This window comes from Emydura macquarii, unplaced genomic scaffold (assembly GCF_026122565.2).
Source record: "Emydura macquarii macquarii isolate MOO-44397 ecotype Brisbane River unplaced genomic scaffold, CSIRO-AGI_Emac_v2 contig_561, whole genome shotgun sequence".
NCBI classification, from domain to species: Eukaryota; Metazoa; Chordata; order Testudines; family Chelidae; genus Emydura; species Emydura macquarii.
In genome coordinates, this window is record NW_027130698.1 from 9,619,537 (window position 1) to 9,637,431 (window position 17,895).

A 17,895-nucleotide genomic window follows, 5' to 3' on the forward strand; every position below is an offset into this window, starting at 1 on the left:
CATCACATAAAGACAAGGCTCTAAATGCATGATGTTCTTTTGCCAGCCTGGAGAGTGAGCTAGATTCCCAGATAGTGGGAATTGGCCCTGTGAAAAGAACCTAATTCTGAGATCTAGTTTGTTTTTCCACTGGATACTCAGTAATTTTGTAATTTGGTAATCTTCTTAGCTGACGTTTCTTCAAATCAATCTGTCAGGGAGCAGATTTGAGGTTTACTGAATGGCTCAAATCCTATAGAATCCTAGCCCACTCCAGGCTGGCACCTCCCCCTCTGCTCCAACTTCTTCCTGCTTCGATTGACCCTATGTTCCCCTCCAACGTCTTTGGGTTTGTGTCTCAGAACGGTAAATGAAGCCAAAGTTCTCTTTTCTTTTTATTTTAACAATAGCATCTGTGTGGGATGATGTGTCCTCCACCCTTTCTGTTCCTGATCTGCTTCCTTAACCACCACAGATCCCCATCCATTCAGAGGTCTTTTTCTCTCTCAGAACAGAATAGGTGACCAGTTATTTCTCATAAAATAACTATCGTGTCCTTTGTCAGATACGAGAGATTTTTATTTTAGTGTATTTATCTCCTTAATATAAGAATATCCCTTTAGACATTATTTAAAATATGCTAGAATTGTAAAACCTCAGAAAGCGTTTTTTAAGTGTCAGCAGAGCTTAGAATATTTTTCAGGAATAAAGGAAGATTTGTCCCACCCCAAACCCTGAAAAAATCACATCTAATCTGTTTTGCCAACTTGAAAATGAAGATAGTTCCTTATTTTTTAAAGGATGTTAGATGGCATGATCTCAGATGATTTACAATGCACAGGAAAGTGGTTGAATGTACTCAGTGTGTTTCAAGAGGATTTGTTTCAAGTGAATAAGTGTTGCTGAATTGATCATGCTTAGTTCAATATAAAACACACAGTGATCTACCCTATTACTTATTCAGATTACTGTGAAAATAATAAGGATATTGTATAATCAGAGTGACCACGGATTTTCCTACTTGCTAAAATTTCAGTTTGAGAATTACAAGACTCAAACCATTGAGATTTCCTAACCATTTTATTTTGCTGTTTCTAGGAATTTTTAGAATGGTAGTATCAATCTTTTCTTGACAAGTAGCGAGACAATAAATATAAATAGCACAGTCAAATTCCATCCATTATTTTAGTGACAACATTTTTTTGCAGTTATTTAATACCAATATTGATATAGCAGAATCTTCTATGCATGTCAAAAATCTATATACAGTATTTGAGGAATTAAATTAATTGCAAAAGCATCACATTGAAATGAGATATATGTATCATCCAGTGTTGCTACATTTTATTTAAAAGTAAAGTCATTTTTAATGTATACAAAGAATTATTTATCTAGAAAATCAGAATCTACTTATCCTGGCTGTACAGGGTTCATTTAACAATGTTGTGGACCTCTGTCTTTTATAGTACTTCCAGTAATACTATCTTTGAGAGGATACTTCCAGAAATGGAATTCTCCTGGAAGTACCACTTTGAGGGGCTACACTTTCATCTTTAATATGTTTAAGATGTAGGTTGCTATCTGTCCACAAGTATGTTAGGCAAAAAAAAGTTGATCTTCCTATGGTCAAACACTTCTGGTACTGCACTGTAACTATTTCCTTAAATTCACTAAAACAGTTTGCCTCAAAACCAAGTCATATGATGCAATTTGCTAATTCTAAATCTTTAATCAGTTATAAATTCCTTTTCAACAACAAGGAATAGATTTAAAGGATTGTGCCATATTGCAATTTTCCATATGTGAGCATAAGATCTCGATTTTGAGCTGTGTCTTCATTAAGTCTGATGCAAAGTCCTCCTAGGCTGATAGAAGTGAATGTTCCTGCTATACTTTTTTGAAAGATGGTTTGTTTACAACAATGTTTTGGATTTTGTTTATCCTCACTGGACTTTACCTGAGTCCTCCAATGGTGAACTTTGAAGCATTTGTAGACTCTTCGGAGTTGAAAATTGTGCCATTTGTTATTGGAAGGGTAATTTCCTCTAGCTGCACAATCAGGTCTCAAACTTCCATGTATGACCTCAATCTCATTAACATATTTAGACATTTAGGGCCAGTTTTTTTAAGTTTAGAATCACACAATTACAAGGATGCATCTTCTTGTGCTTCATTTAGGCACACTTTGCGTCTTCATACACAAATACCTTCTTAGATAGCTAACTAGACATTTACACATGCTAACACCTGATTTGCTTATTCATAGAGGGATTTGGTACGTAAACGTGCATACTTAAATGGGAGTGCCAAACTTTAAAAAAAAAAAAAACAACAAAAAACAACCAAGCACCACCAAACACCCTTCTCCTTCTCCCTCCCTTCCCCCTGGCTCTTTCTTTTATTTTTAAATCCCTTCTTTGAACTGGTAAATCCAGTACTATAGTTTTCGAGTAAGCACTCTATAATTGCCAATATTGAAATTACAACAGAACAGACATATCTGACAAAATCAATGTAGATATTTTAGACACTAATAATAATATTCAGCTAAGTGCCTTTACAGCTCCATAAATAAGAACAATCCATAACGCCAAACATTGCCAGATACTCTGTCAGTCAATCATGCTACCTTCTTTCTGGGCATCTGTTGTCCATAACATTTTCTTAAAGATCCTGTGGTAAAGGCTGTGGACAAGGACTGAGCTGAGTTCCCCTGTCTGCAAAAACAAACAAACAAACACAAACAAAATGTTCTGATGTTGCTCGAGTTGCCTAGTCTGTCTTGCCTCAGTTCACCATCTTTACAATGGGGAAAATACTTCCTTACCTCACAAGGGAAAGAATAAATCATTAATGTTGGTGAGGAGCTCAAATATAAGTTATTCCCGAGATAGAGACTCCTAGATTAACTACATTGCAGGTAACTATGTGCTTCAGGCATTACTCCTACAGAAGAATTTATTTTAAATTGCTCTTAGCCTCTCTCTTTTTTGGGGAGATTTTCTTTGTATTCTTCCAAGGCATCTATTTTCAAACCATCTTGAATAAGCTACTAACTGCCCAGGTGTCAGCACCAAATGTCAAGAGTGCATAGATGAAAGATGAAAGCCTGTTCAATATTTTTTCTTTTTGTTGTCAGACACCTGGCTTGTCATTTCCACAGAGTTCTATTTATTGCAGTAAATGTTGTTCCTGCCACAGCTATGTTTTCATATACTTCCCTCATAGCCAGTCCCTTGTGGTCAAATAAATGAATTATGAACTTTATTTGTGTTATCCACTGAGCTGAATGAACTTCTGATACTTTCAAGTGGACTGAGTATTTTTGTATATTGTTGTAAATCAAGACCAAGTACTAATGATATTTCACATTGAAAGATACAGCTGATATGCCATATTGAACTAAATATGAGGCAACAAAATAATATCAGACGAGAGACATAATCTTTAGCATGATTTATATAACCCCCTCTCCCAGTGAGTTGCCCATCAAACAAGTTGAATGTTTTAAAATGTGAACTCTTCAAGGCTGAGGGGGTAAATACCTTCCCCATTTAGGAAAATTTGTTCTTAAAAGTAGTCATCCCAAGCTTCTGTCTTGGAAGCTACAGAGAGAGAGAGAATGGCAAAGCAGCTTCTGTTCCTCTATTTTTGGGATTTGCAGAGAGGAAAAGGAACAAACTGGCTCCCCTTTCTATTATTATTATTTGCATTATCAGAGTGCTTGAGGCCTTGTTTGTTTGGTGATGGGGTTGGGAACTCTCAGCTGCCTTCACTCCTCTTGTCTTGGCTCAGTTCACATGGAAACCCCTGACCAGGCTCCCACTACTTTTTCTTTTGGCTTCTTGGTTAGTGAGCTAGTAAACATAGCAATTCCAATCATTTACAAGGAAGCACCCAGTGTTCAATGCCACTTGTTACTTGTGAAGTCTCCCTGTTCACAGACTCCCTTATGGAGAGGCAGATACATGGAAGATCTGTGCTTGCAGAAAGGAGAGGGGGGAAAATGTACAATTTTTATTCCCTTTGTCTTAACACACCAGTTCCACAGGAAAAAGAAAACTGGTTCTTAGCAATATTATTAATGACCAGCATACTTGACGTCTTCACAGTTACCTGTTGAGTAAAAGTTGACTAGTACCTGTTTGTATTAAGTGCACACTTCTGTACTCTGTGTGTATATTTTCTTACAAACACAGAATGTAAACAAATCTCTTGTCTCTTGCCTTTGCCCATCAGAGGACCATCTCAACTCATTTTAGAACAAAGCAAGAACATGTCATTGAATACATTGATGGCAAGGAAGGGGGAGTTTTGACCATTTAAAAACATTCTTAACTATAGATATTGGGCCGAATTTCTCCAAACCTGTCTTGACTTGTAAATCTTAACCAGATCTGCAAAAACAAGTCCAATGTGATGAGAATTGATAGTAATTTTGAAAGTACAGTAGAACCTCAAAGATACAAACACCTCAGGTTTGCAGGTTGTTCATAACTCTCAAATGTTCATAACAGTGAACAAAACGTTATGCTATAGTATAATATTATTGTATGTATTCAGTGTCTTCCAGCTGAATCTGGGAGAGATCTCGGCAAAGGTGGCATCTGGCAGCACTGCCTGGTTTGCAAGCAGCTCCCTGCCCTATTTCTGTTTCTTGCCTTTGGGCTGAATTGGGGGGCCTGCCCTGCACCCTTTCTACTACAAGCCCCAGCCCTCAGCCCCCTCTCTCCAGTGCATTGCTTGCCACGCTCCAGAGGCAGCATGTGGCAGGGGGTTAGTGCCAACCGGCTGCCAGGGCCCCTTTCTCCCCTGCTCCTTGCATTCCCAGAGGTGCTGGCACCATCCAGGAGTACAGCCACAGGCAAAGCTTGGGCCACATTGGTGCACAGGCTGTGGCCCTTTAAAACTCCTCCAGAGCGCAGCTGTCTCCCACTCGAGCTCCAGACCAGGCTTTGGCCGCAACCTTCAGTTCCTTGCAGCATGAGCTGCTTGGCTGCTGCAGCTTCTTTCCGGGGTTCAGCGGGTGGGCTGGGGGGTGAAAACAACTTCCCCTCCAAGGGAGGTGCGGTGGCAGGGGTGAAACAGTACCCTGGGCTTATAGGAACACACCCCAGACCGTTTCTGCTCTGCACAGTATTTACTTTATTTTTTCTCTCTCTCTTCCACTGCTGCCTGATTGCTTACAGTACTTCCAGTTTCACAGGGTATTCGCTTGACTGGTCACTTGGTAACTCTGGTGTTTGTATCTTTGAGTTTCTAGTGTAGGAATGTTTATAATAAACAAACCATTGTGGGCTTAACTGTTAGTTATGTGAGCAATGCATTTTAAATATGAAGCTATATTAGAAGAAACAAAAATCTAGCCTGTAGGCTCTGTATGCAGCATTTAAAATGCTCAGAATTGTTTACATCAAAACTGTTTTTCTTTGAATCAGTCACCTGCATTAGATCTTAGTGAGGACTGTATCATTCGTTGCCACATTTGAGGTGTTAGCCATTTCTGCTGCTGTTCTACATTAAAACAAAACCAAACAAAATAAAAGGAAATATGATTTGATTTTTTTAAAATGTGCATTTTTCCATCCTTGAGGTTTAACTCGGAAATGATGAAAGGGACTTTTCTGCAACTATTAAATAAATAAAAAATTCCTCAGGCCCAGGCCCAGACCAACTGGGACATTTTCAGTCCCTTAAATGGTTGTTTCCCAAGCATAGGAAAATAGAGATAGATGCAAACTGTTCTCCAGCTTTAATTGTAATGGGTCTTACCAGGCACTAGTTTAAACTAGTATATACCTACACTCCTACTATAACTATGTACTGTCTATACAGTTTGACTTACACCATTGGTCATATATTTGTTGTTGTTGAATTCTTCTTTTTATCCACATTGTATTGAATTATGAATTGTAGGAAGTCTTAATTCTTTATTTATTTTAAAGAGGAGGATTAGTGTTTTTCTTCAGTCACAGCAGATATGCATTAACAACTGCTAGCAGTTTCAATTGCATTTAAGGAAATATTGTTGTAAGGCTTTTATGTTCTGTAATTCAATCAGCTAGTGCCAGCAGTATCCCAATAGAAGGACCCTCAGCAGACTATTTTCAGCATTTTGCTGCAATTAAACTCCTCTGGTTTTAGCCCATAGGCAATTTAGTACCTTTTTACATATGCACATTATGAACTTTTGACCAGGGCCTGGTAGTCATATATTAAAGAGCAGCTTTTGAAAGCAGGCTTAACAAGTTCCTCTGAGCATTACAGTCAGAGTCAGTTGTGGAAAAGGTAATTTAACCAACTTGCAGTGAGGCCATTCAGAATCTTACTGATGATCCTAAATATATCTTTTTTTTCCACCTTGTTTCCTCTGGTAGCTGATAGCAAGAGCTCTCAAAGTAGGTGATTGATCTTTTATTCAGTAGCTAACGAGGGCTGTGATTCTATTACTGCTCTACAAGGCAAGGGAACAGTGATTTAATGAAATGTGTAGTGAGCTGGTCATAGATTTATCCTGTTGTCTCTAATTTGCAGTGCCATTGTGAGTGTAAAAGAAACTGCACTCACACTGCCATTAGGCAGGTATTTCCTTAGTAAATTGTTGTAAGGTCAGGTGTAGTTATCTTAGAAAAGGCAATGCCTTACCTCCTCAATGTCTCAAGATGACAGCCGCTGTGCTGAGCACTCACTGAAGCGGAAACATGAAGATCAGAGGTCCGTCTCCAAGTCCCCCTTAGCTGATGCAGGAGCAGATGAACTGCCAAGTAGGACTAATAGAGTCATAATTGGCGATTAGAACTGGAAAGGTGCAATAACATCTTAATACAAACTGGCGTATATTATAGTTACTGTCAGTTGTTGTAAAGTTACACGGTAGCCTGAACTAGTTACATTTCCCTTTTCCATTTCCAAGAAATGAGGCAATGCATCTTAATAGTCACAGTACAACAAAAATACAAGAACATCAAAAGTAGTGTTGCTTTAAAGTGACATTATTATGTCTTTAATACATTTACTTGAGCATGTAACCCTGTCAGTCTTATTCAGAAATGATGCAGTAAAATTTGCCATAACACTATAAATGTAGTAATTTCATAAATATGCTTTGATTTTCGCTTTATTAACTGGCAATGACTTTTATCTACTAGTAGACGCACTGAACTTTTGTTTTATTTGCGTTTGCTAAGATGAGATATTTGGTTCTTTGAGAATTATTACTATCCCACTGCACAATAAAAGCTTTTGTGACTGAGTTAGCTAAAAACAAGTACTTTTAGGGAGAAAAATAAAATCTTAGGTTGAACTAATGTTTGATGATGTGTAGAAGTAGTTAACTGTGGCATAAATTGCCTGGAATTTAAGTGTTACCAGTTTGTAACAGTTGAGGAAGAAAATCTCCTGCACATATTCATTGTTAAATTAATAAAGGACAATATACAAATGAATCGGATATGTGATTTTGGGTTTGGATAGCATTTGCTTGTGGCAGCAGCAACTCTTTATCTTTAATGTCCTGGGACACAAGATGAGCCATGACTTGAAAAATCTCGCAATGTGGCTTTTTGATAGAAAATATATTTATAAGCTATTGTTGTCACTAGTAAACACAGTGCTGGCAAGTGGCCATTTGTCATTTGGAGAAGTTAGGGAGAGATGGGGAGAGCAATTAGAAAAAGGTTGGGACCATGTTAGTGGAGAATGCTAAACCAGACTAAATATTTGTTTGTATGTATTGCAATGGGGCCCAAAAGGTCTAGTCAGGATCTGGGCCTCTTGTGTTAGGCTGTGTGCATAGAAGACAAAGTCTCTATCCCAAAGAGCTTACAAATACTTTAAGACACATTGCATGAAAAAGAATTAGACAAAAGGTGGAATGGGATGATGGCAACAGCCATAGGTTCAACCAGTTAGAGTTGAGCTACGTGCACAATTTGAGGGTGCAGAATCTATTATGAGGAGTGTGCTTTACAAACTCCACTATCCTCTCTGCCTAGCAGTCCATAGCAGATGAAATTCTGTGTCAGGCTGAGCAGCAAAACAGAGAGAAGAGAATGGGGAATATTATTCTCTTGGACCTTATTTGCATTGCTAAAAAACCTGTGATTGGCTTTCTTTGTGTAATAACCAGAACACCGTAATGTCTGTATAGCTGCCTTATAGCCAGTTGGATGAACCATAGTTTTTGGTTTTGGAAATTATAAATATTGTCTGTTGGTTGAGCCACACCACCATCTAGACTTGCTGTTAAATATACAGCCTTAGTTAGTCTTCAGCAAAGAACACTATATTTTTAAATGATCAATGAAAGGATTTAAAACAGTAAACCAACCTTTCTAATTTTCTAATATTGATACTTGTGTCCCATGGAATCTTATTATAGTATTATTCTCTACTGATGTACCATTTCATCAAAAAAGTCTACAATGTGACTATAATCTAAGCCTTTTAGCCCATAGATCATTGCACTGGGAAACTCAGTAAATGGCTTATTGTAGATTAGATGCTGTGGTTCAGAGCGCATCCAAATCAATAAAAGGCTAGTCTGAACCTAGTAAAGTACTCTCAGTCTGATTCTTTTTAGCAAGTAGGTCTGCCATAAGCAATGTGAAAATTTTAGTCTTGCTGCTTATCGTGTCAGAAACAGGCCTTGCTTAAACTTCCTACATGGCCTTTTTGAATTCTAGTAAATATATTTTATTGTTCAAAGAAGACCTCTTCTTTAGAAGTCTATTTTCATCAAATCAAAATGAAACATTTTTTGTGTGCAAAACGATAAAAATTCTTACCTCAACAGGATACGGTGTGCCACCTCTAAGTCCCCATTCAAATCCTGCTTCAGACATTAGCAAATGAAAACTATAATCTATTGGCTCTTCAGTGGTCCATGTGAAATGAGTTAGTGTTCTTTGTCTAGTTCTCTCTGGACAGATGTCCACATTGCAAAAACCACTATCATAAAAAAAAAGGGGGCACTAGTTGAAATCCTCATTGGCAACCTGAGCACAAGTGGGACTAGGCATTGAGTGGGTTTGAAAATGAATGAGTTTTGGGGAGATATGTTGAGATATTATGATAAGTATTTGCACAGCAGGAGGCAGATTAAGAAAAAAGAAAAATGATATTACAAAAGTGGTATTCATTTCTACCCTCCACACACAATCCCCTCCCCGTGTGCTCTGTGACTCTGCCTGGCTCTCTAAAAATAGTCAGGGAAAATGATGATGTGCACAGCAGAAGAAGGTAGGAGACAGCAGTCCCTGCCTTGTGATGCTCCTTGTGGATGGTCTGTGGATCTGCATAGTGCCTCCAACTTCTAGGTGATCTCTTCTCCTGTGGGCAAGTGCAAAGTGCCTTGGGTGAGGTAGGCTGCACAGCACGTAATGGTGGCTGTCATCCTCTGTGGGCTTCCGTAATCCTGAATAACCACACTTCTTATTCATGTTGATTTCATACTTCACTGTTCAAATCAGGGGGCCTGCTGCAGACACAGAAGGGGAGGATAAATAGATAAGTAGACCCCTCCCATCTCCAATGCTATCAGTTTGGTGTCCTGAGCACTAGAAATCCCAAGAGACTAAATCTGCTTAAGACACTTGGTGATTTTGAAGATACACTATTGAGGTAATAAAGTTTTTCCCAAAATCTAGTGAGTAACTTGGTATTTTTTGCAAGCAGCGAAGTCAGAGTAATTGTAATTGGTTATAGGCAGAAGCTCTAATTTCATTTCTTGACCATGTTATTGACCAGTTATGTGTTTGTCCATGTTGTTAATAATTTATTCTTTGAAAAATCTATGTGCATTATAGTCTTTGATCTTGTCATGAATTTCAAAGCCAAAGATTCCATTGTCTTTTCTCCCCCCTTTTTAATTTTCAAAGCGAATAGAACAGAAAATCATTTTAAAACTTTTTTTGCCAGATGACACCCGTCCATGTTAATGAGAGCTGTACATTAGTACTGTAAAAAAAAATCAAGGCAAGCTTACTGTACTCTGCAGGTGAAAAGTATTTGAATACAAGACTTAATGCATCTAGCAGATTAAAACAGAAATTAAAGACTTTAAACTAAGAAGAGATCAAAGGCTGTCTTTTCATTGTTCTTTTTATTGTTTATTGACTTCAAAAAGACTTTTTAGTTTAAGCTGACTTTAATGTCTCTTGAATGCTCTTTTGTAAAGTGACTTTGAAAACTCATGGATAATGTCTTCATTAAGTGGAGAAAAATCATGGTAAAAATATAACTAACGTTGCTTTCATTCTAGTAGAAAGAGATAACGCTTTGCTTAATTAAGGTCTGTTTTCCCTCTGTTCTTAATGCTACGAACTTTTTTTAGTTGAAATTAGTGCTGATAAAAGCTTGAAATAAACATCACTAAACTGAAACCCTTAGTTTTCTACTGAAGTACAGAAATGTGAGCTCTCTGTCTATATTTGTTAATCAGTTAATCAGGCTGTCTTCCTCTCTCTCCCAGGCACTTTAAAGAAGATACTGAAAATACAACTCTGTAACAGTTCATGCAAATTCTATTATGTTGATACCTAAGTTTCCAACAAAGCACTTGAGAACTGTAGGTACAAGTGATCTCTGTGATAGTTTCATGCATTAAGCTTGCTAAGTTATCAAATGCTGGCCAAATTTACCCACCAGTGTCCAAATGTTCCAGTATCTTTGATCTATATGAATGTGTACACTAGTAATGCTCTTAGATAATATAGTGATGAGGACTATGTAAGTACCTAGATAGATTTCCAAATCTATAAAGCTGTGCTGAATGATTAAGGAAAGTTTTTGTCATAAGGAGAAGTGATGAAATCTTTATGGATCTTTTGTGATGCTTCCTCCAACTTTTGTTAGTAAAATTGGAGAAGAAAAAAATCCCTGAATATCTCTGCCCCCCAAAAAACCGTAAAAACCCCCTATATATACTTCTTTAAGTCTGCATGACTTAGAGTATTTCAAGTCTTTCTTTGAGGGAAGGAAATCTCCTGGGATCTTCAAGAGATGTCAGATAACCATTTCCTCTGTTATGAGAAAGGCCAATGGATGTATTCTAGAAGACAGGCATGCTGTGCACCTTCCTTTTGGCACCTCAGGGGCAAGAAATTAGTTCTTGCCCCTGTTGGCTGAATAATGATATAGGCATCTTTGTTTGCTTGATTGGTTCTTGGGGTTTCCCTAGTTATTGAACAGTGTAGGGCACTAAGCTCATTCTACTGCTTTACATTTTTAAAATTGTCTTTAGTAGTGGGACTGAATTGGTGGAAGCACTGCAGGGGGCAGGCGGCCTGCCTGTTCCCCAGAAGATATTTTCCGGATAAGGGACAGGCAATGAGTTTGTGAGGTACTTCCTCCCTTTCGTCCCCCCACATCCAAAGGAGAAGGTTTTGGGTGCAAACGTGGTGTGCACCTTTACTGTTGCTGGACCACTTTGCAGGCTTCTTTAAGTGGGTTGCAGAGCCTTTTATGTAAAGAAAAATGTCATGTTTAGTCAAATATGTGGCTTTCCATGGATGTTTTGTTGAAAAAGATATGTCTTGTGCTTTTTATAACTGTGAAAAATGCCTAACTTACCTAAAGCTGTCAGGAATATTGTCATTCTTCAAAACCAATAATGCACTTGGTAGCTCTTGCTTTCAGTCACTGCTAGAGACGTGTTGGCATGATAAAGTGCTGTTTATAAGTTATATTTGTCCTTAGCATATTTTAACTATGTTATGTGTGTCAGAAAGCTTTATGCCCTGATGCATACTCAGTGACACACTTGAAGGGAGTCTAGCATAACATTAAATAGATGAACCGTAAGATCACCATTGGTATTGCTTTTTGGAAGCCTTGTCATTGAAATGGTAACATGTATTCAGTTTGAGTATGACTTTGTTTATGTCATGCCATTTACCTTACCAGTGTGAGCAGTAACATTCTGAATTTTGCGGCTCGGTATACAGTAGTCCGTCTTGTACAATATTTTATTTGTTTTGATACGCATAGATTTAAAACAAATTGTGCAATATAAACATTTTTATGTACAAGTGCTTAACTCTTTTACAGGTGTAATCTTTGTGGGTGGTTTAGAGGCTCAAATACCTCTTGTTGAAATGGGGGAATAAACATCCCTGAGTATTTGCATCACAATTTTGTGACTTTGTGGCACTCAGACAAACATGTACATCTATATTTATAAACCATGTGTCAACAGAAATAGTGTGTTAAAAATGCTGTCAGCTTATCAGCGTGTGTTTTTGTGTTTGGTGATTTTTTAAAAAGCCGGTATAGATACTAACAGTTCATAACTCTTGCATCTGTACAGTGAACATCTTACAAGGGAGACTATTCATCCTTCAGAACTAATACAGTCCTCATGAATTCTGCTATCTTTGTAGGAACATTAAGAACTTTTTAGAAGAAAGATGGAATACTAGCATTTTACTAGCAAGGCTAAGTAAGGATCTAGACAGTGGCACTGGTTTTGAGTATGATGATGCTATTTCCTGACTGCCTACTTTAAAAAAAATGAAGCTTAATGAAAAATAGCATATCCTATGTATGGAGATTTATATGTATAATTCCTTTCCACACTAATTAGATCATTTTGTTTCTCTCTCCAGTGCTATTGGCTTGTATTGCATCTGCATAGTACAGAAATGAAGGTGTGAGCAAGGTTCCTTACCATAAGATAATTAATCAAAATATAGACAAAAGAAAGTTAAAAAGGAAGAATCATGAAAGCAAGACAATTAAGGTGTTATGCTTGGCATGAATCGTCCTAGTTCCCCCTTTTTTTTTTTTTTTGCTTTTAAATTTTCTTTTAATTATTCTTGATGATGATGTACTGTGAACTAAATTGGGACTAAGTCCTGGGCTGTTTTGAACATGATCATTGGGACTTGAGGATACTCACCACTTCACAGGATTGCACCCAGACATATTAGGAAGAGATGGGTAGTTCACATACACAGAGCTAAATCCACTGCATCAAGATGATAACTTACTTCTGCACCAATACACACACCCACATTCTGCTTTCCATTACACGATACTCGAATCTGGATTTACAGTGGTATAAGTGAGAGCAGTCTGGGGCCTGGAGGAAGCCCTACTTGTAAGCAAGTTTAAAATATTGAGCTCCCTGGAAAACATACCCTCTTATTCTGGGCCTGAATTTGCCTTCTTCCCCCCGCCCCCCCCCCCCACCCCCCATCTTGATGTCTATTTCAGGAGAAGCATAAGTTAAAGCATGTGGACCATATCATATTTATTTGCCAGCACAACTCCCCATTACAATTAATTTGTGGGGAAACTGCTTTATCTTGTTTGTTTGCTGTTGGCCAAATGTACCACTTCAGGACACTTTCTCTCAAAAAGGCCTTTATTTTGTTCAGCTGCTCTCACCCTTTCCTGCTATCATCTGCCTTTCCAAGTTAGATGCATTTTGTGCATCTAAAGAATGGTGCCAGTTTGGTGGAAGTTACTGTACTTTGATCCTCCCACCTTAAAGCCAATAATTAATTCTCATCACCTCCAAATTTTGCCCAGTGTGTATTAACACTAGTCAATTTCCACATAAAAATATATTTCTTATTGGATGTTTGATATTCTGACAACTCCAATGTCACCTGAGGTCAAAGGCAGCTTCAGCATGGAGAACATTTCAAAGTCTACAAGCACCTTTCCTTACAGAAGAGGAAAGAGACATCCAGCCTTTATTAATGTCACTAGTTTGATATGAAAGCAGGGTACTGATAATTTGATAGTTGGATGAAATTAGATAGTTGGCATCCTCCCCTTGTGCTGAAGCTTGTGAGTTGCACAGTATAAAGAATCTGTATCCTAGGTAAGAAAGATAGCTAAAATTTCCCTTAGTCATGGAGTCCCATGCATGACAGTTCAGATAGTTCCTGTCATACCCTGTGTTCTCAAGAGACAGACGTTTTAACACTGCATCCATTTACATCACAGTTGTATTAATTACATTTAATGTAGTTGTGAGCTAAGGAACTGTGGCCTTATTTTAGAGGGGAGAGAGTGAGTGTCGTAATGAGGCATGTGTACAATTGATCTATGACTTGGATACAGCAGATTCTTAAGGGAATTTGCTGATTTATGTAGAAGACAGATGTCTGTGGCCATTAGGAAACACCAGTTTTTATTACCTCTCAATCTCATGGTAAACCTGTGCAGCAAAACCTTGCATAATCTCTAATCTGTTAAATTAGGGGTTAATTAATTTAAAACGTTATTGAGCAGGAAAATGCAGCTTTGTAAAGTAGACAGTATCAGAAGCACAATATGGACTAGTCAACAATATGCAACAGAGCCCTCTAAACACTGAAATAATAGATCTATACACTAAGGCATACTGTGTATGATATATTTTCCTAATTCTTTTGTTATTTCCAATATTTCTTTTTTTGGACAGTAAACATCTACCTGTATATAAGGTTTATTAAATTAATGCTGATTTTAGTGCAGAGAACAGATCCCAAAGTAGTAACAATTTATTATTCTTTTAGGGTAAAGCCTGAACACTCATTTTTAGAATAGTCCTCAAATTTTATGCAATTTTAGTTTGGAATCTGGCTTTTCACTCAACTGACCTCAATGTCTTAACTTGCATTTTGAAGTTCAAGTATTATTTATCCACCAGTGCAGGTAAGGATTTCTAGATGTGCTTGAAGAAAGCAATTGTACAGTATTTGTGTCCAAAATTTGTTTTTTATGACTGTATTTAAGGTCTCCAAAAAGTAGCAATATCAGTTTAATTCTTCTTCACAGTGGGGAAACAACTCCTTCCTCCTCCCCAAAAAAACTCTAAAAAGAAAAATAATATTTTAAGAGAAAAAAAAAAATCAAGAAATTGTTTCTTTGATCATTTCATGTCTGAGCATCTTACTTTCTACATATACTGTATATGCATTTTTCTTTGCAGTTATTAAATGGAAGTGGGGAACAGAACAGAAGGGATTTTCAGGAGCACCTACATATACATAAAACAGAAAATACTATTGAGGTGACCATGTGTGTTAGTACATCACTTTTTCCACACCACCTGCTGCAATTAAAAATGAAATCACCAAGCAGCCAGTACAAACTTCATCAACCAGCTGATATCATAATTAATGACTATAGAGTCTCTATTATTGTGTACTTCCAAGCCATCAAGTGGAAAGCTGTCGTAGTGCTTTAAATAATGAAAAAGTTTCAGGCCCTGATAAATGGCTCAGTTGGATGCAGTTTAGAAAGTTGAGAGCATATGCTTCTGTCATTAAAAACTAAGGATCCTTGTTACCCTTGCTATAAGTTTTCAGATTCATCTGAAACACTTTGATCCCTTCATGTACTTAAACTGTGTTGTTTAAAATGCAAAGGTGTTGGAAAATATGGTGTGCATGAGGAATTCAGTTAGTAGGGAAAGAACGATGAAAATAAAAGCTACTGTTCATTAACATGTTTGTTTCTTACCCATCAAAAAATTAGCATTTGTCCATATTATCTTGTCCTGCAGTGAAAATAGGTAAATATTTTCTTTGACTCCTTTGACATAGTTCTTTTAACAAGTAATTAGAGTCCAATAAAGTAATATATTTAAGACAATATTTACAGGGAGATTTCAATGAATTAATAGGGAGAAAGTGAAACGATAATAAACGTATCATGCTTTTCATATTTGAGCTGGGTCTCAATTGTTTTAAAAATACTCTGCAATGCTTTGTTTTATAGATGTGCAGATTGGAATAATGTTGCAGAAATTTTAAACATTAACATTGTTCAAACTTATGTTAAGAATAGTTTTATTAAATAGGTGATCATCATTTCCTGTTTTTAAATCTACTCTCCCAAAGATAACATTGTTACTGAAGCTTTTGTCATTTGAACTGAAAACTGATTATTATATAGCTTTTAAGATCACTGTTGATTTTACTTCTTATCTTGATACTCTCCTATAATTTGTTTGCTTTCATAGATGTAGGTAGAACTGAAATGCTTTGCTTGGCAGAACGTCACAGAGAGAAAAGGAATTTTGTCTAATCCAGTTCTTGCTCAATTGTCATTTTGCTTTTATTCATGCACAGAAGTTGTATACCAGTACCGATCTTCAAACTCCTACTTTCCGTTACAAAAGGAATATTTATTCTGAAAGGTGCTGAATTAAGATAATGAATCAATAGATATATTGCAAGGCACTGATTTGCTGTTTTAGATCCAAAATTCCCTTTCCTATGTAAGAAAAACAAAACATTCTTCCTTCCTATCATGCAAACACCTAGAATACGCTGAAAACTTTTTTTGGGGGGGCAATTGAGGGTTACTGTGCATTTAATTATTGTCATTGTTATTTATTATTGGTATTGAAGTAGCATCTACAGGTCCCAACACCCTTGTGTTTTGGCACTGTGCAAGCATGTAATGAAGAAATGACGCCAGCCCCAAAGAGTTTACAATCAGTGAGGAAAATGTGTAGTTAACAATCTGATTTATGAACTGCAAAAACCATTGTATGTGTCTGTTGAAGCAGATGTTGTGAATATTCTACTTCTGCAAATAGAAAACTTTTCTTTTTACTCTCCGGACTGTCATATTGATAGTCATGTTGTGATAGCAACATTAGCAGCTTGTGCTGAGACTGAATCCTTGGGATTCTTAATATTTGATAGCTCTCATTTCTTCATTTTGTTGTCTTGCAAAAGGAATGATTGAGTGGCCACTTTATAATGTTACCCTTGGAACACTTAAAACCTACTGCAGTGGGATATTGAGGCAAACCAAGTGCTGATGTAATGTGCCCAACTCCATTAATTTCAAAGGCGCTGTACCTGCTCATATGAGCAGTGAATTTGAGATAGGTGATGAATATTAACCAGGAAGTTTGGACTTTCACATAATGGTCCTATATCACTGCAGCTTCTTGGCAAATTAGATTAAACCTGAAGGACACAGGCCTTGATCCATTTTTAATTCATGATGTGTAAAAGTTGCACTTCATACAGAATTGTAGGCTAATTGCTTCTGTAGTTGAAGACTTCAAGAAGTTATAAACAGAAATATTTGTCTCAGAATGCTAAGTAGCTGCAAGACAGTAGGCCAGGGAAAGAGAGATAGCAAAGACCTACGTAGAAGAGGGTTTTTCATTAAACTGTTCAAATATTGTCCGATTGTGCCATTAGGTGCCTAGGATTTTGTCATTTCAGAATTTGGGCGCCTTTGTGGTAATTAAATAAATGTATCCATTGTACACAATCTTGAATTACTGTATGATTATCTTGGGCACTCAAAAGTATAAGAATACTTGAAAGCAAAATCCAGGCATAGATATTCCATAGCACGTCTTACAATCTAAATATTGCTCTTAGCCTAATCGAAGCAGCAAGAGTAGTCACAGCAGTTGATGGACTATTTTTCAAATTGATTTCAAAAATGTATTTAAGGGGATGATCGTCTACTCTAGATTACCTATTGATTTTTAATATGAAAAGCTCATTATATAAGCAGTAACTGCATATAAAAACCTAGCAAACCTTTGCATAAATCCTTTAATTGAATTTCCAGAGCCTGTGGTTCTACTTTTTTTTAATTAAATCTATTTCTTTTTTTTAAGTGTTACTGTGTAATTTGCATGCTGTGAAGTGGCCCTGTCCCAGATAAAGTGCCATTGATCCTTATTAAACCTCACCTCTGGGCTTGCTCAAAACTAACTGGAAAAATTAAAGTGTTCATGCTGCAATGCACTTATTGCTTGTGTGATAGGATTATGGAAAAATAATAAAACTAATTTCCAAGAGAGAATTTATAATGCAAGATTTTATTTTTTCAATTTGATAATTAATAGCAAAATCATATCCTAAATATAAATCATATTCTAGCCTCCAAACTGCAGTGGTAATTAGGAAAGATAATATATACTTGATGTAAAACCATCAT

The 17,895-nt window shown here is 36.9% G+C and overlaps 1 protein-coding gene across 10 annotated transcripts in view; it reads left to right on the forward strand.

The window, feature by feature from the left end:
- Positions 1–17,895, forward strand: part of WWOX (WW domain containing oxidoreductase) — a 642,196-nt gene that overhangs the window by 192,277 nt on the left and 432,024 nt on the right. Inside the window, exon 9 of one of the 10 annotated variants that reach the window (XM_067540118.1) lies at positions 14,906–15,178. The exons of the other annotated variants lie outside the window; for them this stretch is intronic. Within the exon in view, the coding sequence (XP_067396219.1) occupies positions 14,906–15,163 (258 nt within the window). The 3' untranslated portion in view covers positions 15,164–15,178. Of the gene's footprint in view, positions 1–14,905; positions 15,179–17,895 lie in introns of those variants that run through there. 10 annotated transcript variants of the gene reach the window in all.